Raw genomic sequence first — 21,437 nt, forward strand, 5'->3', positions numbered from 1 at the left:
ATTTCCTGCTTTTGCCACATTAGACTTTTTAAAAGACCTATGCCTTTGTTTATATAGCCACATAACACTTCTGTAGTTTAGCACCAAACTCCTTTGGTGATAAATTTATAATACCTAAGGAGAAAAAGCAAGCTGGAATCCCCACCCTCTTAAAAATGTACACTTATCACAAGATTTATACTTTCGCAAAAATCAACCCCTAGTAGAAAAATCTGGAAGTTCATTCTACCTGTTTCTTTCCTTTTTAAAAAATGTTCACTCAAAAAAAGTTGCTTTACAAGAGTAGTCTTTATTATATGCTTAAGAGAACAATCACATTGCCTCATCAATACAATATTAGATCATGTGCTCACTCACCTCTTTTGACATAGCATAAATACAATAAATGTTGGGGGGGGGTAAGATGCCTATTTCAAAAGTACTCTTTAAAAAGGAGAGTTCAGGACTGTACTATTAAATTTCACTCTTACATCTTTATGCTAATTTGAACATGTATAAGACATTATTTTTGAAAGGAATACTTTTGGAGCCACTCTGTTCTCTAACAAATGTCTAACAAGACAGAGAACTATGTACTTGAAACAGAGTTTTATAATAATTTGTATTTGCACATAAATTCTGCCACATTATTCAGCATCACCCAAGTAAAATCCTTGAATCTTTCACTGAAAACGAAAAACCCATCTGTCACCTGTACCCAGTAAAAAACTGATTGTTCTACAAAATCAGGTGATTTAGTCAGAAAGGAGCTGAAATGTGAAAGATGATCTTTCCAGGTTGAGAATTCATATAAAGACCATTCTAAGAATATAGGAGGACTAAAGAAAATGAGGAGGCCAAGCAGAATGACTACCAGAAATAACTTACAAAAGCTCCAGGGAATCTTGCTAATGAATGTGCTAGTGTCTTGAGGCAAAGAAAGTTTATCTACATCTGCTAGTTTTATTTCTTCCCACTGTCTGGTATCAAAGTTTTTCATTAATGGGCTTGTGGGCAAATTAGAGGGAGGTAAAGGAGTTTCCTTGATTACTTTTATTTTCTCCCTGAACTCCTGCATCTGTTGCAGAAATATGATTGGTTCTGACACATCTTTGAAGGCCTCAGCAATGTTAAAGGCCATTCGTTGTTCCTGCAAGATGGTGTTGAGTTTGTTAATCTCTGGGTCATAAGCTTGCATAACTGCAAGCTTCATGGTCTCAAAGTCAGACAGGATTTCATTCTTCTTTTGATCTAATGTGTGTTGTAATTTCTCAAAAAACTCCTTCACTTTATCTGAATCTTTAGTCAGTAACTGTAGAGATTTCCTTTTGTTAGTTTCTAAAGTATCCAAGCGAGAAAGAGCATCTCCCCGACGCCAGGTCTCAAAGCTCTGAAAGAGGGACTCAAAGGCTCCCCTTTCCTGAGCATAGGCATCTTCAATAGAACAGAAGACATGTTTGGTGTGGTCACCACGGGTAGCACAGATTCCACAAATCAGCTGCATATCCGTCAAGCAGAAAATGTTGAGAGGCTGTCCCAAGTGTCCTTTGCACACCGGCATTTTGGGAGAGATCTTGATCTTGTTATACTTCTCCACAATACCCTTCAAGGAGTAATTAACCTGCAGGCTACTAACTCCAGAAGCTGAAGTTTCCTTACGGCATGTGGGGCACTTGAATGGAGATGATCTCCACAATGAATTCCGCACATTTCCTTCTAAGATCCCTTCTAAGCATTTTTTGCAAAAGTTGTGCGAGCAAGGCAAAACTCGAGGATCATCAAACAGACTGCAACAAATTGGGCACGTAAGATCTTCTTCAAGCAGCTCCATCACATCCTACCATAGAGAAATAAACATTTTATTTTACTCCAGTAATCCCCTCCACTTGCACTATGTAATCATTAGAAGATATTATCTTCATAGACATTAAAAATGATCTTTCATTGAAACAAGGCAACAAAGGAAATAAGTGAGAAATTTGGGAAGGGAATGCACACCAAAGCAGATTTAATCTGCTAAGGCTAAAACACGCTCCTTATTAGTAGGGCTCCCTGTACACAGGCCTTTGTGTGGGGTTTTCAACAACAGTCTGGCTGAGACAGGGTTAGGACTAGGACAACTGCAAGTTGAGCCAGCAGCACTCAATTGATTGTTTTAAAACAGAGAGCTGACTACTAGCTGTCAGAGACAAAGCTATTCAGTGTCTGAAGAGAATGAGCTCTTTACTCTGGGCCCACAATTATAAATATATTTGAAAGAAAGCTGCACAGAAATGTAAATATAAAGCCAAGCATATACTTCCATGATGCATACTTGTATTTTAAAATGATAGTTTTCTCTTTCAAAGGTAAAATTACAATTAAAGTCACAAGTAAAAACATAAAATGAGAAAGTTGCAATTCATTCTTCCCTAGAGAATTAAATGAGTTTTTTAAAACCATCAGGACAATAATCAAAGCCATTTTGTAGTACCGTCTAGAGCATCAGTTTTCAAAATGTGGTAGGCAGAAACCTGGGTATCCCTAAGACTCTTTCAGGGAATCATGAGGTCAATACTATTTTCATAATAACACTGAGATGCTACTTGCTTTTAGCACCATGTTGACCATTTGCACTGTGAAAGCAATGGTGAGCAGACACTGCCAATCTCATCAGGAATCACATAAGGCAATATATAGTACCGAACTGTACTATTAGTCTGCATTCTTCATCACCACATCAAACTAGGGAAAGCCAATTTAATTTAAGAACGTTCTTAATGAAGCAGTAAGAATTATTCATATTTTATCAAATCTTGATCCTTGTGTGACAAGACAGGAAGTAAACACACAACATTTCTGCCACATACCAACAGAAATTGCCTGGAGGAAAAGCATTTATATGATTGAGTTGCAGGCTGAAATGAACCAACTGCTTTTGTCATGGAACACCATTGTTACCTGAACTAATAAATAACAAAACTATGGCCATTCAGATCAGGTATCTGGCAGACATTTTCTTGAAAACAAACAAAAAAAGAGCCTGTCATTTCAAGAAAAGAAAAAATGACAGTATTTCTTGCCAATGATAAGTTTTTGACTGAAAACAAGACTTTGGGAAAACATTGGTTGCCACTTAGGACCTTGACAGCTTCCTATTAATCAGAGACTTTTCTAATGAGGTGAGTAGTGATATTAATAAATGCGAGACTTCTTTTTGCAGGGAGGGGTGGATACTACATAATAAAATATGAAGAGATTTGGAGATCTACATAACACAATGAACAAACTGGTTCAAATCACCAATTTATGTTATAAATCATGCATGGGTAAAAGACTGAGAGACCAGTATGTTCGAAAATATTACTTCAGATTCCATACTGTAATTTACCTTTAAGTTTTGGTATAGTATCAAAGAAGATCCACAGTTACCAGAAAGAGCTATTAAAATATTCCTCGCCTCACCATCTCCACATCTGTGCAAGGCCAGATTTAATTTTCTTGGTATATTTCAGCCAAAATAACTTACTGTAACAGGTGTAAGGCAGAGGCAGATAAAAGACTAGATGTTGTCTGTTAAACAGTAACCCATTAAAGAGATCTGTATATAAAACAATGCCATTCATTACACAAATGTTTCAAAAAGTTATTTTTGAGATTAATGTTAACATATAATAGGTTTATCATTGTTATTTTTAATATCTTAAAATTTTTCTCAATTTTCATTTAAAATACAGTACATATCTACTATGTTGTATACATGTAAACTAAAGCTCATAGGATCCTCAGTTTTTAAGAATGTAATGGGATCTGAGACCAAAATATTTGAGATCCCTGATCTAAAGAATACCACTTCTAAATATAAATTTATTATTTTTAAATGTACGTTTTAGAACTTATATCCTTAAAGTAAGTGTCCTCATTCAGTTTCACTTAGTAATATACATATATACACATATATGTCATGTTACCACCAAAGTAATAAAATATAGCATCTAAAAATATGTAGACCATCTTATAATAAAAAGTAATTTTTAACAGTAATTTTAAAGAGTTACAATTAGAGCTACAATCTAGAAGATAAACAGTATTTAAAATATAAGCTGAGCTTGCAGGCCTAATTAGTATGGTTTCATATTAAATTCTGAGAGATACAGGATATATAGAGAGAATTAAAATTACTGTGTCAAATTTAGTGTCATATGGCAAATGTGTGATGAGCTGACTTCTGAAAAAATTTTGTGACATAAGTAATCATACAACCTTTGAAAAGCATTGAGAAGAGAATGGCTATTAAGACTGGTATGCTAAGAGAAATTATCAAGTAGCTGTAAAACACTGATTCTCTAGAACAGAGAAGGAAAACTTGACTATCCTCCAATCCTAGTCCTGTTCTACACTTTATCACTTCCACTGCTACCATCTTTTAGCTAAGAATTCGATGCAAAGGCTAGATTTTGGAGTAGCCAGCAGAAATAGGAAAGTAGTGAGGGCAGCATTCAATAAAGCAAATCTAATTTACTTATCCTTGCAAGGTTAATATTTCCAGAGAATCCTATCCAAACATATTAAGTCATTAATTAAATAAAACAAAGGATATATGGTTGAGATGAGGACGAGAAAAAGGGCACCTAAGGCAAAGAGAAACTTGAAGAAAACCAAGGATACTTCAATAGGAGCCAAAAAGAAATTTAAGGAATATCAAATATGATCAAAAGTAAAAAAGAAAATGTCACAGGAAAATTTAGAATTAATAAACAAGTCATCCCAAACCCATAACATACTTACAGCTCTTAAAGTGAACCAGAGGAAAAAAATTACTATTTGGAAGTCCCTTTTTTACACATTACATCAAAGATCCTATTCTATTTTTAATAATATAGCTTACAAACTGTGGTTTATAATTTAAAGATTCTTATTTTCATTCACTTTAAAAGCTAATGTTTTATTTTCTTCTTCACTTAGTTTTATACTCAAAACTTTATGACAAAACTATGTGACCATTTTCACAGCTGACTTTTAGAGAAAACTGAGACATAATATCCTAATCCAAGAAACCACAGCAGGTTTATTGCCTTAAAAGTTTTAAATGACACCATTTTAAAATACATAGTGAGATTTTTTAGTCTCACTATATGAAGAGTATGCTTCACAGTAAAGGAATTTATAGATTTTTTTCCCCCCAAAGATTTTACTGATTTATTTATTTTTAGGGGGATGGGAAGGGAGGGAGAAAGGGAGGGAGAGAAACATCGATGTGTGAGAGATACATCAACTGGTTGCATTTCACAGGCTTCCAGCCCAGGACCTGGCCTGAGAAAGGAACTGGCAACATTTTGGTTCTTACAGCAGCACTTAATCCACTGAGCCACGCCAGCCAGGGCAGATCCTTTTCTTAAAGTGTGGCTAACACATAAAAATCTGAAGAAATCATTAACATCAGGAAACTATGTAAACAAAATTATGGTTTAGTTATAAAACTTCAACTTAAATAATGTCAAATTAAGTATATAAAGGCAAACAATTTTTCCAAGATTCATTTCTTTGTATGACTGTGTTTCTGAATACCAAAGGTCTCAATTTTGAAGCACCAAAATCTGTTTCCCACCAGTAACTATTTCTCAAGTTTTATACCAACGAAGAAAGTAAACAAATATATACCTTGTTTACCACCTCACTGGCTTTCACTGCGCTTTCCTGACATATTTATGGTTAATATATTTTTTAATTTATATAATTAAAATTCACTCTTTGACGTACAGTTCTATGAGTTTTGACAAATGCATAACTGTATAACATCACTACATATTTAGTTTTAAGCAAATCTGCAAGGTAGCTGCAGTCAAGGAAAACTACAAAAACTGCTGTTATCAATCCTACACAGAAGGGATATATATAGCATCAACAGTCTCTACAAATGTAAACTGAAACACATCCACCAAAATATTAAAAATGGAAAAGTCACCCTGCTTGGTGTGGTTCAGCTGGGTCGGGGTTGCCCTGCAAAGAAAAGGTTGCCAATTCAATTCCCTGTCAGGGCATATACCTGGGTTGCAGGTTTAGTCCCTGGTCAGGGCGTGTGCGGGAGGCAACAAATAGATGTTTCTCTCCCTCTCTTTCTTCCTCCCTTCCCCAATAAATAAATAGCCAATACTTACAAAGGAAAGGAATTATGAAATAGAAGTAAAAGCTAATCTGTGTGTATTAGACTTCTCCCTCCTACAAGTCCTTTGTTTTTAAATGATCGACCCAAAATGATGACAATGCAAAAGGTGCTCATTTACTCATTCTTAAGCAAAAGTTAATTTTAATAAAAACCTGTTTATTAAAAGAAATTCCCTATAAAACCTTTAAACTTCATTTGGTTGACAGCAATGTAAAGCTGTTCAAAATATTACCTGTGGTTTCTTTGTAAGTCCCATTAGAGAACAAATATTGTTCTGTAGCTCAGGCAGGGTGGCCCACGGCAAAATACAGGTGGGTGCTGACCTGGACCTGTACCACCTGAGAAACCCCAGGACCTGTGCACCTAGTGGCCAGCTATAGACCACCCTGCCTCTGCACAGCTGATCCTCCATGGAGGGTGGAGGTTGGTGGTAAGTGATCACAGCCAGTCCTTGCAGCTAACTGGCCTGGGTAAATCCCTCTCATTGACCTGTCAACAGCAACCAAGGCTCAACTACAAGAGGAGGGTATACTCAGCCCACATGAAGGGTGCACCTCGAGTACCCAGCTTCAGTGACAGGGGAGGCTGTGCCACTGGACCTTACCAGACACCTACTACATTAGGCCATGATACTAAGACAGGGAGTGATAGCAGCTCCCAGAGAAGGAAAACTCTGACTCCAAAAAACCTCCGCTGCCTTGCGGCATACCTCTTCAGGGGAAAGGCTAAGGGAGTAAACCCCGACAGAAAATCCGGAGCCGGAGTCCCTAAGGCGGTTTGACGTTGTAGTCAACACCGGCAACTCCTGCGGCGCACCTGAAGCCAAGCTGTATTGACTCCGTCTTTCCCTTGGACCCTTCAGCTGCGAAGAGAGGGGGGGGTCTGCTGCATGGGCAACAGCAGACCCTCCATATCACCCTGCCCAGGCTCTGTAGCTTCAGCGTCATCACAAGATGTCGATTCAACACGGGAGGAGACATATACCATGTCACTCCCGAGTCGAACTGCACAGCCATTCTCAGCGGTGCAGATAGACTCTTAAGAAGCTACACCATCGTCTCTCGAGACGGACGGCTGCCGACGACGACGATGTTATACTTTGTATCTGAGGATTTTAAACCAAATTTCGATCCTGGCTTGAGACATCTTTGAATTCAGGAATTTCAAAAAAAACATCCAAATACCTAACAAATAAATAACAAATTTTGAAATTCACTTCACAGACAAAACTAAATTATGCAAAGCTCTACTAAACTGAGAGCCATCAATCTTGTCTTGGAAGAATGTTAGAATTAAAAGGGATCGCCTTTTTTTTTCTTTTCAATCACTTCCTCTAAGCACACTAATCTTATTTTCAAGTAGTATACTGTATTCTATTTTAGTATGAGATCCACTAATAATGCTTTCCTGAAACTTAGTAAGGGTCCAGTAAACAACTACTGAATGAATGTAGGTCGGCGGCGGCGGCGGCAGCCGTCCGTCTCGAGAGACGATGGTGTAGCTTCTTAAGAGTCTATCTGCACCGCCGAGAATGGCTGTGCAGTCCGACTCGGGAGTGACATGGTATCTGTCTCCTCCCGTGTTGAATCAACATCTTGTGATGACGCTGAAGCTACAGAGCCTGGGCAGGGTGATATGGAGGGTCTGCTGTTGCCCATGCAGCAGACCCCCCCTCTCTTCGCAGCTGAAGGGTCCAAGGGAAAGACGGAGTCAATACAGCTTGGCTTCAGGTGCGCCGCAGGAGTTGCCAGTGTTGACTACAACGTCAAACCGCCTTAGGGACTCCGGCTCCGGATTTTCTGTCGGGGTTTACTCCCTTAGCCTTTCCCCTGAAGACGTATGCCGCAAGGCAGCGGAGGTTTTTTGGAGTCAGAGTTTTCCTTCTCTGATGTACCCTGACTGGAAGATCGAACCAGCGACACTTAGCTCGCAGGCCGACGCTCAATCCACTGAGCTAAACCAGCCAGGGCAATGAATGTAGGTAAGGATATTTATTATAGTATTTTTAAAATATTCTGTATATTTGAAATTTTTCACAACAAAAAGCTGGAAAAAAAAAGCAGACAGAAGAAAATCATACTGAGCTAAGAAAGTAAAACTTCAAAAACAGTAAATATGATAAGCTCCACAAAGAGTTTAATTCTGGTATAGTGTTGTCTTTTATAAATTAAAAAATGTATTACTGAGAATCTCTGGCTCCAAGTCTGCGAGGAGATTAACATACTTGTCTGGCTCTCACTCTATGACCGTTGTCCTCACTGTACAACTGTTTTGAAAGGTACCTAATATGTGAAGATTACTTAACAGAGTTTTTGTTTCCAGTACCTTATATCAAGGTATTATTACACTTCATTCTGGCTTTTAGACTGTTCCACAACTTATTTGATCAAAACAGGACAAAGTAAGATTAATAAAAGATTTCCAATATCTCAAAAAAATGAGTATTAAAATTAATATATCACACTGAAATAGCTAATTATTATGTGAAAACACAGTAATACAAAAGTTATATATGTGTCCATATAAGACAATAGTAGTTAAAATTTCCCTCAAGATATTTCTACTCAAGATTCCTAGTAAGTAAGACAAAATGAAGCTAGTACAGAAGGTCAACAAGCTCAGAAGGCCCACCTACTCAGAAAGTTTAGTTTTTGGAGTAAGGTGACATTCTCAAAAACAAAAACCAGGTGATTACCTAAATAGTTCCGACTACTCAGAAAAACTCTTTTCTTTTTCCTTTCCTTTATTCTTTTCTCTATACCACTACTTCGCCTTCACTCTCCTTTGTTTATTTTTCTTCTAACTCATTTTCCCCATTCTGTTTCAATGAGTACAAACTGATTTATTATTTTATCCTTATCCTCTTCATCTTTCTTTCCCATTTTTACTTTCCCCTGTGTCACTTGATGATCACCCAAGATATTATTCTATAATACTGTAAGTCTACAGTATTAAATCGATAGGGTTTTAAGAAGCTTTCTAGATTAGATATCCCTATCCCATTATGTACAACTACTGAAAAATGTATGTGGACTCCAAATGATGTAGAATCCCATTCTCTCCCTCCAAGATGAAATCAATTTGAATAAACCAGGTGTCTGAATTAGAGGGAAACATACACACAGACTAAATTATGCTCCTCATCTGGTAGCAACCTACCCAGATATTTATCTTTACCTGTTAAAGAGTTCAAATCAAGTTAATTTAAGTTGAAGCAACTGACTTCTGCAAAGATTGTATGAACCAGAAATGTCCGGTTCCTTTTCTCCCAGAAAAAACAATTTAAATCAAGGTGGCAATCTTATCCCTAAAACAAACTGTCTTCTTTACAACCATAAACCTGGCAATCATTTACCTAAATTATTATCCCAACAGGTTGGTACCTATTAAAAGTTTTTATCATCTAACTCTGTATTTGAGGTTAATTCCAGTTTTCAGGAAGTAATGTATTCAGTAAGTAACTACCTACATTTATCTAGATAAAATTATTTAAATAGTATGTAATACTGTGCCAAGTGAAAATAGGTATGTAGTTTATAACTGATAAGCACTACCTACCAACTAATGACTTACTTCTGAGATGACTACTGGAACAATAATTAGTATGAACAAAGTTCCATTTGTTCAGTGTAGAATGACATACACACTTATTCTACAGAATATATCAAATTGAAAGCTAATGGTGGTAAACTTGAAGCAATTTTTAGGTTGGTTATATTATGTATACTATGTTGGCACTTCTTGCTCATATTCAATGTTGCAAATATGCAGGGTGAAAAAGGAAAAGCTGCTCCAGGAGTTTTAAACAGGGATCCAAATTATTGCCAAGTAGGATAACTCATGGTCCTTATGCCACAGAAAAGACTAATTTAAACTATCAGCAAAAAATTTTAATTCAACTTTTCCTTAGGAATGTATTATCTCTACATCTATAATGGAAATTAATGAAGAGTTCACATTATGGGAATTTCCTTTAGAGAAGGCTTAACTGGAATGTAACTATTCTGTATATCAAAGGACACTTGTATTTGGTTAACTGTAGTTAAGAGGTGGGCATAGCACTCTCTTCTTCTAGCACCATTCTAGTCTCTAGAGTCCCAGGCCAAGGCAGTGACAGTGGCAGTGTCTTTCATGAATAACAAAAATGGATAATCCCACATTCTAATGGTATTTATAAAGATTAAATAAAAGCCAAAAGTCCATTCCTGCCCTAAATACAGAAATATAGCACATCTACAAAGATATTACTCTAAAAGGTTAGATAAATGCCTCATAAAAAAAGACACAGAAAGGTGGTGCTATGCTAAAGTTGGAGAGGCTACCCCATGCAATTAGCTTTTATGTTTTTCTTAAGTTATAAAAGTGACTTGTGATGCTACAAAATTCAGAAAATACAGAAAAAAATCACTCATGATTACATCAGCAAGGAATAACCAATATTATTATTTTGGTATATCTCTTCCAATATCATCTTGGCATAGTTCTTCCAACCTTGTGTTTGTGCACACACATATTTTAACAAAACTGGTAGCATTACACAATTTTGTATCCACTTTTTTCACTTATTTTATCACACGCATTTCTCATTATCTTTCTAAAACATGCTAGTGTACCTTACGAATATGTCCTTTCTTATTCGTTGTTTTGTTTGTTTTTTGGTATTGTAACACTTAAATGCACATCCTGTAGAACAGTCTTGGTCCACAGCTCTGATTATTTCCAGAAACAATTCCTTTAAGTGTAAGTCAAAGAGTACAGACATTGCTAAGGCTCTTGAAAAGACTGTCAAGATTCCCTCTATAAAGGGTACACCACTTTATATGAACTCTTAACTGATTATGAGAGTGCCCCACCTCTCAATGTAGTTTCTGACCTTATAACAGAACCATACTTTTATAGAGCTTAATAAAACACCAACTCATACTTTACCATACCTATCCAAGTTTAAAATATAAAAGTTTAAGGCAGTTAATATTAGTTGTGTGTGTATATTACCAATATATATAGGAAATATATGGGAATAATAGTTATGGGAAAGGAATAAAACAGAAGTACTGGGCTGAAAAACATCTTGAGTTCATCTAGCTAAGCACCTAACTTTATAAGTGAAAAAACTGACACCCGCCCCATCATGGAGATTTCTCAATTGTACACAGCAAGACAGGCACAGGATCTGAGTTTCCCAATTCTTAGATCTTAGCACTATCCAGGAAGTGGGCCAAAAATTTAGTACCCTCATTAATAAAATGGAAAAATTTGATCATGCACTGTCTAAATCCCTTCTAAAATTCTATGATTTTTACAATTCAGGTTGTAACAGGCTCTCCAGTAAACGAAAAGAACATTGAACTTGTTTCTGAATACCTAGGTTCAAGCACTAGTTTTACCCTTCATAGAGTAAGGATTATAGTACCTTCATAAGCTTCTTGTAAATATTAAGTAATGTGTGACAATCTTGTAAACTGCTAAACTATCTAAATATATGTGGTTTAATTACATATGTGTACAAACACTGTGAAAACTGTAAATACATTTACAGGGTTATGTTGTAGCATACGTGTATTAACCAAGAAAGGTCCTAAAGAGAGCTGGACTCTTGACCTGTAATTTCAAGGGAGAGCAAGGCTAAGTATTACATAGGATAACAGCCACAGAGCTATTTCCTCGAAATGGGCCTATCTCAACAAAAGATGTAGCAGAAATGAGGCCAGGTACCCAACATATCATAAATATAAAAAATGAAGAGCATGACCTGGTGTTATAGAAGGACTTAGGGCTGGTGCAAACAAAGATGATATTGTTAGGGAAAGACAGGAGAGTCTGAAGAAATGTATCTTTTCATCGTCCAAGACAAAAGCATAACCCACTAATCAACAGCTCCATCAAGTTCTACCAGGAGTGGTCATGTAAATGAAACTATCATTTTAAAATAGCTATGACCTAGTAAGAAAACTTAAGCCCTGACGTACAAGCTCTAGTAGCATGGCACAGGAGAAGGAAAAAAACAATATAAAAAAGGAAATGCTGCTGAAGCCTCCCTTTTCCTTTACAACATAAATATAAATCTTTGGATTATACTACATTTCAGGTAATAGTCACATAAAGAATTTCCAAGTCTGGAATCTATTTTTTTTGTTTTTTGTTTTGACAATATGAAAAGAACTAAGGTCACCCATGGGGGTACATTCTAAACACAGGAACACGTACTCTACACAGAGTTCAATTTTGAAAGGTTCTGGGACTAAAGAAATTAGGTGGATTTGTTGTTGTTTTGTCTGTTTATGTAGGGAAATGGGCTGTAGTTTACCTCTGTCCCTGCAAGCAGATGTATTCCTCAGGGTTACTATTTCCCAGAGCAAAGGAATCCGTTGTTTGTTTTTTTTCCACGTTGTGACTGACAATCAAAGGAGACTACTACAAATAAAGAACAAAGAAAAGAGTATTATGCATTAATTTGCACAGGATTCTTAGTCTTAACCTTCAATTTTTTTCAATTATCCCCCACAAACAAAACCAGACAGCTAGGACCTGGTGAAAAAGCCACGAGCATTGGGGGCGGGGGTGAGGGGCTGGAGACTTCCGTACTAAGGAGCTTCTCTTTTCTAGGCCATACCTGTTCGGCAGCGGAGCAGGTTTTCTGGAGCAGACACACGCTCCCCCGGGGCACCCACCTGCACGCCGCTCCTCCCCATACCCTTGTCCAGGTGTCCCACCGATGCCCGCAGTGCTGCTGGAACTGGAGCTCCGACGGAACTCTCTGCCAGCACCCACCCACGTAGGTCCCTGCTGGCCAAAATAAGTCCCCACCTTCGCAGCAGGCTCCAGGACCACCCCTTTCCCTCAGAGGAGCCCAGCGGCTGGTACTTCGCTCCCCCGACCTCTGAGGCCGCTATAGCGGCCCTGCCTGCAGCTGTGCGGCTGCCCACTCTCAAGCTCCCGGGCTGCGAGTTATGTGTCCGGCCCCGCTGCAAAATGGACTCGCAGGGCCGACAAGGCCCCACCCCAGCGCCCTCCTTCCCTACCTCCTCTGTCCTCCTCGGCCTCTGGGATTCGTCTTTGTTCGCGTCCCAGGTCTTGTCATTCCCCGGGAGAGGGTGTGCGTGAAGGGAGGCGGGAGTCCTTCCGGAATCTCCAAAACCACCGTTTGCGACGCTCTGAGGAATGGGGAGGGTCCCGGGCTCCCCGCTTCTCTTTCTTCCAGATGGGCTGTGCGCGCCTGCGAAGCGCCTTGCCGGAAGCGGGCGGGCCGAGCTCACGGTGCCAGGAAGCGGACGTCAACCATGAAGGGAGTGGACTCTTCCTTGACCAGGCGTGGACACCTGGAGGCAGGGATGTGGCGCGGGGGGTGGGGGGGTGGGGGGGGGTGTCACCCAGGAAGGAAGCTGGAGCGCAGGAGATGGTTGGGTTTGGAATGTATTTTGTTGTTGTTGTTCGTTGCGTTTTTAGAAACAAAAACAAAACAAAGAAAGCCCAACCCTTCACACCACTTCATCCGCCTTTCTCAGGACCAGAAGCCCGACCACAGCGGCTTGGGGGGACGAAGACAACTGTCTGACCCTCACCCCACAATCGGGGTAGGTGGGACAAGCACTCGTGTAGGGACCAAAGCAAGGACTCTAGCCAACGATTTAAGCCAGAGCACAACCCAAATGAGGATAACTTGTCTCACGCCCAACCTTGTACCTCTAACTTTGCAGACTTTAGGTTGAACAGTAGGGGACCAAGTCTATGAAAAATTTTCTTGTTACGAAAAAGCACATCTCTTTCCTTCAGAGAGAAGGAAGAACTTTAAATTGGCTTTAAGTTATCGGCCACTGTTATTCAGTCGCTGACTTGACTCACTGTTTTGATGTCCAGCCCCTGTAATGAGAACCTTGTCTAATATCAAACACATTAAGCACTTAAAAATAATGAGCAGTTATAAGGATACAAAGATGAAGGAATGGCTACTCCGAAGTTCACAATCTTGAGGGAATTGAAGCAAGGACAAAAATCACAATATGCCTTGGGGTTCTGTTTGCCCAGGTGGGAAAGTATGGGCTTTGGAAACAGGATTTGGGGAAAGGTATTCGAGGCCTACCATACATAGTTCTTGGGCCCCTAACTAATAAATGCTTAGCTCAAACCCCATGAAAAGCACCTGAAATGTCCAGTTCCTCACCATGCCCAAGTTCCCTTTTAAACCCAATTTCTTGTGTCTCCCTTAAACCCAACTTTGTCTTTGTTGAACAGCTACTATATTTATATGTCATTTAGTCTTCATAAGAACACTGTAGGATAGAAATTATCCTCATTCTATAGATGAGGAAAGGGATGAAGTGATTTTTCCAATGTTAAAAAAGAAACGAGGCAGAAGTCAGACTCTTAAAGTCAGATTCCAGGTTTAGTTTCTTTCTATAGCATAAAAACTGCACTCCAGTCTCCTACTAAATTAGGTATTTTTTAAAGCCTGATTTATAGAAACATTATAAATACCTCAGTATTAAAAGGATACAAGAAAGAAAGGTTATTAACACATAAAATTTCTCCTTGATGTAATTGTATAACTCATATAGTTAGATCTGGTTGGGGGTAGATACTAATTAATAAACTTCTGCCCAAATAAATATAAAACACTGGTTTTCATAGAAAACCTAGATTAAGTCACTAAGAGAACACTATATACTTAAACTATTAAGTATAGAAAATAGAGAAGGAAGACTAGCCTATCCCATGGTCCTAAAAAAAAATCAGTAAGGGAATCTCCACATATAGTATAACTAGAAAAGAGAGTAACTGCCCCATTAACCCTACATACACAACAGCTACGTCCTTCCTGGAGAGCACAATGTAGCTAGATCCTATTGGAGATAACACTGGAAATGTCAGAATTCTGTCACACTGGAATTTCCTTCTATTGACTGGCCTTTGAATAAGTAAACTAACAACCAAAGATTGGAATTCATATGTCAGCACAGCAATAGACTGTGGATATACTCTTATTTCTTTCTGTCTTTTGCGATAACTGTATTTATAGGTAGAATTTCATATATGCATATTCTTATTGTTCTGTTGTTTTTGTTGCTTTTATTTTATTTTATTGTATATTTTATTGATTATGTTGTTACAGTAGTCCCAATTTTTTGCCCTTTGATCCCCTCTGCCCAGTACCCCTCTTCCCCCAGAAACCCCACCCTCACTTAGTTCATGTCCATGTGCATTAAGTTTTTTGGCTTCACCCTTTCCTATATTATTCTTAACTTCCTCCTGTCTTATTTTGTACCAATGATTTATACTTCTTAATCCCTGTACCATTTCCCCATTTCTCCCCATTCCCCCTCCCAGATGATAACCCTCCAATGATCCCTATATCTATGCTTCTGTTCCTATTCTGGTTTGCTTAGTTAAATTTTGTTTTTATTTTTTAGATTTAGTTGTTGATAGTTGTAAGTTTGTTGTCATTTTAGTGTTCATAGTTTTGATTTTCTTTTTCTTCAATAAGTCCCTTTCACATTTCATATAATGGCTTGGTGATGTGAGAAATGCTCACAATAAAACACTGGGACACAGGACTTGAGCACTAACTGAGGCAGTTGTTTAGTCACAGATCTGCAGCTTTAGGCAAAGCCTAAAAGCCAAATCAAGGTGTGTGCTGAAAAGATGGAGTTGGCTGTTTTTATCCTAACGCAAGTAAAATCCCCCTCTTCTCCTTCTCCATTTTTCCATGCCGGATACTCCGGAGTTACAAGCTAACACGATTAGCTAAATTAACTGAGTGAAAATTAACTCAGGATGATCTGGTTATAGGTCTGTCTCCAGCTCTTCTTTGAAATTTCTCTATCTTGTTTGCTGAGCTATCTAGCTACATTTTCCCATTTCCAGGAGTTTGGTGATGACTATCTCCCCATGCTTTGATCTCAGATATCCTTTGTTCTCAGAAGCATTTGTGCTGAGCTGTGGAATGCCCCTTTTCTGATTTGTAAATATGCTAATACTGTTAACTCTGGCTCAGAGACCCTCTAATTACATTTGCCCTTTGCTGCTAATTATTTTCCACTGGTTTGAGAGTCACCAGTTTCCTTTCCCCTTACAGTGATAATGAACTCTTTTAGCTTTACCTTGTCTGGGAAGCACTTCATCTGCCCTTCCATTCCAAATGATAGCTTTGCTGGATAGAGCAATCTTGGTTGCAGGTTGCTTTTCATCACATTGAATACTGCTTGCCAGTCCCTTCCTGCTTTTCTGGAATTTCTGGTTGTTGCTAGTTTTGAGGTAGCTGTATTCCTTCTTAGTTGTATAGGGAGACACATTGTGTCTGTCTACGCCTCCATTGTGGCCGGAAGTTCTGGTCAGGGAATTGTCCAGGCCAAACAAAAGTTTCCTAATATAGATCCTAGGTGGGATAATAACAGGCCAGAGGATAGGGCCCAGATGAGAGACCTTAGTAGGAGTCGTCATCAGGGAAATCAAGGAGTTCATTCCCCTAAGCACAGAATGTCTCTAGGGCATTCAAAATACATCAAAAAGGAGGTGAAGCTCCATCAGCATTCCTACAGAAGCTCAAGGACCACATGAGAAAGTATTCTGGTCTAGATCCAGAGAACGCTGTAGGGCAGGGACTCTTAAAAGTCACCTTTATAACAAAGGCTGGCCAGATATTTGTAAAGAAAAGAAAGAAAGAAAGAAATTGCAGAAGGTAAATGAATGGGCCAGATAGAACAATTGAAAAACTCCTCAGGAAAGCTCAAAGGTGTACGTTAGAAAAGAGGAGAAGCAAAAACTTTTAAAAGCTGCAGAATATCTCTGCAAATCTAGAAATTTTAGCTGCCAAATACTGAGTTTAAGTATAGTCTTTCACAGTGTGGAAAAGAACAAGGATTGGAAGCATGTTATGGTTAAATCTAAAGAAGTAAAAGGTATTTTAAAAGTCTGTAAATGTTGCAGAAGGTCTGTGGAAGGTAATAATAATAAAAAGGAAACAGTTATGGAAGTTTTAAACCTGGGAAAAGAAAACCTCAGCTTCTTGAGTTCTGATTTCATAAAAGTGTATTTTGGTCTGTTCTGTTGTGGTATTCTCTGTATCTCCTTTTGACCTATGAGACCTAGAAAAGATCATCTGTAAACTGGTCAAGGAAAATATCTTTTGCCACCTGAGACTCAAAAAGGATCATTCAGGGATGAGGAGTGTTCCAATCTGGGCGGGTAAGCATGTCTCTGCCAGGGCACATCTCTTTAGGAGGCCAGTGGATATACTAGAGATAGAGGGCCTATCTGCCTGTGTCTTGAATTATTGCCCTGTTTATGCTCTGAAAGGAAAAATCGAAGTTTCCCAAGGAAAGTTAAAACTTCACATGAAAGAAAGTAAAGAAGGGAAAATGTAGGGCATAGAAATAAAGAAGGTTTGTGAGAGGTATATATAGGTATTGTTAGAAGTCTGTAAAAATTTTGAAAAGAAATTGTATAATTTTAGTAATGGAAGATACAATGCATGGAAATGCAGATTTGAAAGACAAGAATTTTCCTTCATGCTTTTATATTTTTCTTCCTACCTAATCCCTCCAGTATTTGGCATTCTAAAGAAGTAAGCAATGACATAAGGTTTCTTTGCATGAAACTAATAAGACCAGTTGCTAATGGTGGTTTTGTCAACTGAGGCTTCAACTGGGATGTCATGCCTGAAGGAAGCATGCCTAGGCTCTGGTTGTTACCATAAAGCCCTGGGGAACAGGAATTGACTTTCAAGGCTAACGAAAGTCAAGGAGGAAAAAGCCTAATACCCTGGTTGGTTGTGCAGTTTGAGGCAATCTTTCTAGGGAAGGAACGAAGGTTGCTTTCCTGAAAGATGGCTAAAAAACGCCTTAAGGCACAATGGAAAACCTAAAGGACTTATGAAAAGCATGGGTTTTACAGGCAAGGCCAGATGGCAAGTGTGTGGCTCAGCTTCTGTGCCCAGACAGGCAGACTGAAAGTCAACCTAAATGCTCCTAGTGTGAATTCCAGCAAAGCAGACTTTAAAATAATACATAATCTATTGCTTCTCTTGTTGTGTTTATGCAAATAAACAGGTTAAATTAAAACTGAACTTAATGCAATCCCTTTAATAACAAGGGGAGTAATCGTAAGGAGAAAAATTATGATTTAAGAAAAATCACAATGCTCAGTGAGGGACTATAAATTTGTACAGCTAACTGACTTTAAAATTTGTTTTCATTTAAAAGTCAAAACTAGATTTGTAACATCATCAAAAATGTTCAATCTAATCTAACCCTCGTCAGCAGCCGTCCGTCTCGAGAGACGATGGTATAGCTTCTTAAGAGTCTATCTGCACCGCCGAGAATGGCTGTGCAGTCCGACTCGGGAGTGACACGGTATCTGTCTCCTCCCGTGTTAAATCGACATCTTGCGATGACGCTGGAGTGTCCTCTCCAGTGAAGCTGAAGCTACAGAGCCTGGGCAGGGTGATATGGAGGGTCTGCTGTTGCCCATGCCCGTCCGTCTTGAGAGACGATGGTGTAGCTTCTTAAAAGTCTATCTGCACCGCCGAGAATGGCTGTGCAGTCCGACTCGGGAGTGACACGGTATCTGTCTCCTCCCGTGTTGAATCGACATCTTGCGATGGCGCTGGAGTGTCCTCTCCAGTGAAGCTGAAGCTACAGAGTCTGGGCAGGGTGATATGGAGGGTCTGCTGTTGCCCATGCAGCAGACCCCCCCTCTCTTCGCAGCTGAAGGGTCCAAGGGAAAGACGGAGTCAATACAGCTTGGCTTCAGGTGCGCCGCAGGAGTTGCCGGTGTTGACTTCAACGTCAAACCACCTTAGGGACTCCGGCTCCGGATTTTCTGTCGGGGTTTACTCCCTTAGCCTTTCCCCTGAAGAGATATGCAGCAAGGCAGCGGAGGTTTTTTGGAGTCAGAGTTTTCCTTCTCTGATGTGCCCTGACTGGAAGATCGAACCAGCGACACTTAGCTCGCAGGCCGACGCTCAATCCACTGAGCCAAACCAGCCAGGTGGAATCTAACCCTACAGCTATGAGAACTAGAGAAAGAGCAACAAACAAAGCCCAGAGTGAGTAGAAGGAAGGAAATCATCAAGATCAGAGCAGAATTAAATGACATAGGGACTAAACAAACAATTCAGAAGATCAACAAAAGTAGGAGCTGGTCATTTGAAAAGATAAACAAAATCAACAAGCCTTTAACCAGTCTCATCAAGAAAAAATGGAGAGGACCCAAATAAATAAAATCAGAAATGAAAGAGGAGAAATCGCAACCGATACCACAGAAATACAAAGGATTGTAAGAAATTATTATGAACAACTGTATCACAAGAAATTTGACAAGCTAGATGAAATGGACAAATTTCTGGAAACATATAATCTTCCAAAACTGAATCAAGAAGAAGCAGAAAGTCTCAACAGACCAAGCAAAAATAGTGAAATTGAAGCAGTAATCAAAAAACTCCCGGCACACAAAGCCCTGGACTAGATGGCTTCACAGGTGAATTTTACAAAACATTTAGAGAACAACTAACTCCTATCCATCTCAGACCATTCCAAAAAATCCAAGAAGTGGGAAGACTCCCAAACTCGTTCTATGAAACCAATATTATCCTAATTCCAAAACCAGGTAAAGACACAACAAAGAAAGAAAACTACAGGCCCATATCGCTGATGAACATAGATGCTAAAATCCTCAACAAAATATTGCCAAACCGAATCCAGCAACACATTAGAAAGATCATACACCACAATCTACTGGGATTCATCCCAGGGATGCAAGGATGGTTTAATATTCACAAATCAATCAATGTAATACACCACATAAACATAATGAAAGACAAAACCACATGATCACATCAATAGATGCATAAAAAACATTTGATAAAGTATAACACCCATTTATGATGAAAATTCTCAGCAAAATGGAAATAGAGGGAGCATACTTCAACATAATGAAGGCCATATATGAGAAACCTGAAGCCAACATCATACTCAATGGGTAAAAACTGAAAGCATTCCCCCTGAGGTCAGGAACAAGGATGTCCACTCTCTCCACTTCTACTCAACATAGTCTTGAAAGTTCTAGCCGCAGAAATAAGACAAGAAAGAGAAATAAAAGGCATCTAAATTGGAAAAGAGGAAGTAAAACGGTCGTTATTTGCAAACATCATGATAGTGTAGATAGAAAACCCTATAGACCCCACTAAAAAACTACTCGACCTAATAAGTGAATTTGGCAAAGTAGCAAAGTACAAGGTCAATATTCAGAAATCAAAGGCATTTCTGTACACCAATAATAAAATATCAGAGATAGGAATTAGAAGAAAAATCCCATTTACCATAGCAACGAGAAAAATAAATTATCTAGGAATAAACTTAACCAAGGAGGTGAAAGACCTGTACTCAGAAAACTACATAACACTGAAGAAAGAAATTAAGGAAGATACAAATAAATGAAAGCATATACCATGCTCATGGGTGAGAAGAATCGATATCACTAAAATGTCCATACTACCCAAAGCAATATACAGATTCAATGCAATCCCTGTTAAAATACAAATGACATATTTCACAGACCTAGAACAAATACTTCAAAAATTTATATGGAACCAAAAAAAGAGCCCGAGTAGCCACAGTAATCTTGAGGAAGAAGAACACAGTAGGAGGAATCACAATACCTGATATCAAACTCTACCACAAGCCCACGGTAATCAAAACAGTCTGGTACTGGCATAAGAACAGACATATAGATCAATGGAACAGAATTGAGACCCCAGAAATAAACCCAGGTCTATATGGTCAACTAATACTTGACAAAGGGGGAAGGAACACTTCTCCAAAGAGGACATACAGAGGGTCCATAGACATATGAAAGGATGCTCAACATCAGAGAGATGCAAATAAAAACCACAACGAGATACCACCTCACACCAGTCAGAATGACCATCATCAACAAATCAACAAACAACATGTGCTGGCAAGGATGTGGAGAAAAGGGATCCCTGGTGCACTGCTGGTGGAATGCAAACTGGTGCAGCCACTATGGAAAACAGAATGGAATTTCCTCTAAAAACTAAAAATGGATCCGCCTTTTGAACCAGCAATTCCGATGCTAAGATTATATCTGAAGACTCCTGAAACACCAATTCAAAAAAACCTATCCACCCCTATGTTCATAGCAGCACTATTTAAAATAGCCAAGGGCTGGAAACAACCTAAGTGCCCATGAGTAGATGAGTGCATCAAAAAACTGTGGTACATTTACACAATGGAGTACTATGTAGCAGAAAGAAAGAAGGAACTCCTGCCAGTTGCAACAACGTGGATGGAACTAGAGA

The 21,437-nt window shown here is 38.8% G+C and overlaps 1 protein-coding gene and 1 long non-coding RNA gene across 3 annotated transcripts in view; both read right to left on the bottom strand.

The window, feature by feature from the left end:
- Positions 1-269: 269 nt before the first annotated feature.
- On the bottom strand, positions 270-13,443 carry TRIM13 (tripartite motif containing 13). Of its 2 annotated transcripts, none has more exons than XM_090258481.1 (3): positions 13,147-13,443; positions 12,432-12,538; positions 270-1,816 (listed from the first exon to the last, which is right to left on the bottom strand). In XM_090258481.1, exon 3 carries the CDS (start codon positions 1,808-1,810, stop codon positions 590-592), a length of 1,221 nt encoding a protein of 406 aa, XP_090114607.1. In that variant the 5' UTR covers positions 1,811-1,816; positions 12,432-12,538; positions 13,147-13,443; the 3' UTR covers positions 270-589. The 2 variants fall into 2 exon arrangements, with proteins under 2 accessions (XP_090114607.1, XP_090114608.1); XM_090258482.1 differs by lacking the exon at positions 13,147-13,443 and adding an exon at positions 12,932-13,118.
- Positions 13,444-13,551: 108 nt separating this feature from the next.
- LOC149996201 (uncharacterized) overlaps positions 13,552-21,437 on the bottom strand; it is a 55,651-nt gene continuing 47,765 nt past the window's right edge. Inside the window, exon 3 of the long non-coding RNA XR_016507480.1 lies at positions 13,552-13,984. This is a non-coding gene — a long non-coding RNA (uncharacterized LOC149996201). The remainder of the gene's footprint in view (positions 13,985-21,437) is intronic.

Source organism: Furipterus horrens, unplaced genomic scaffold (genome assembly GCF_987537825.1).
Source record: "Furipterus horrens unplaced genomic scaffold, mFurHor1.1.pri manual_scaffold_12, whole genome shotgun sequence".
Lineage (NCBI taxonomy): Eukaryota > Metazoa > Chordata > Mammalia > Chiroptera > Furipteridae > Furipterus > Furipterus horrens.

Excerpts from the sequence above, each read along its gene's own strand:
- TRIM13 (XM_090258481.1), bottom strand. The coding sequence starts at position 1,810 with ATGGAGCTGCTTGAAGAAGATCTTACGTGCCCAATTTGTTGCAGTCTG.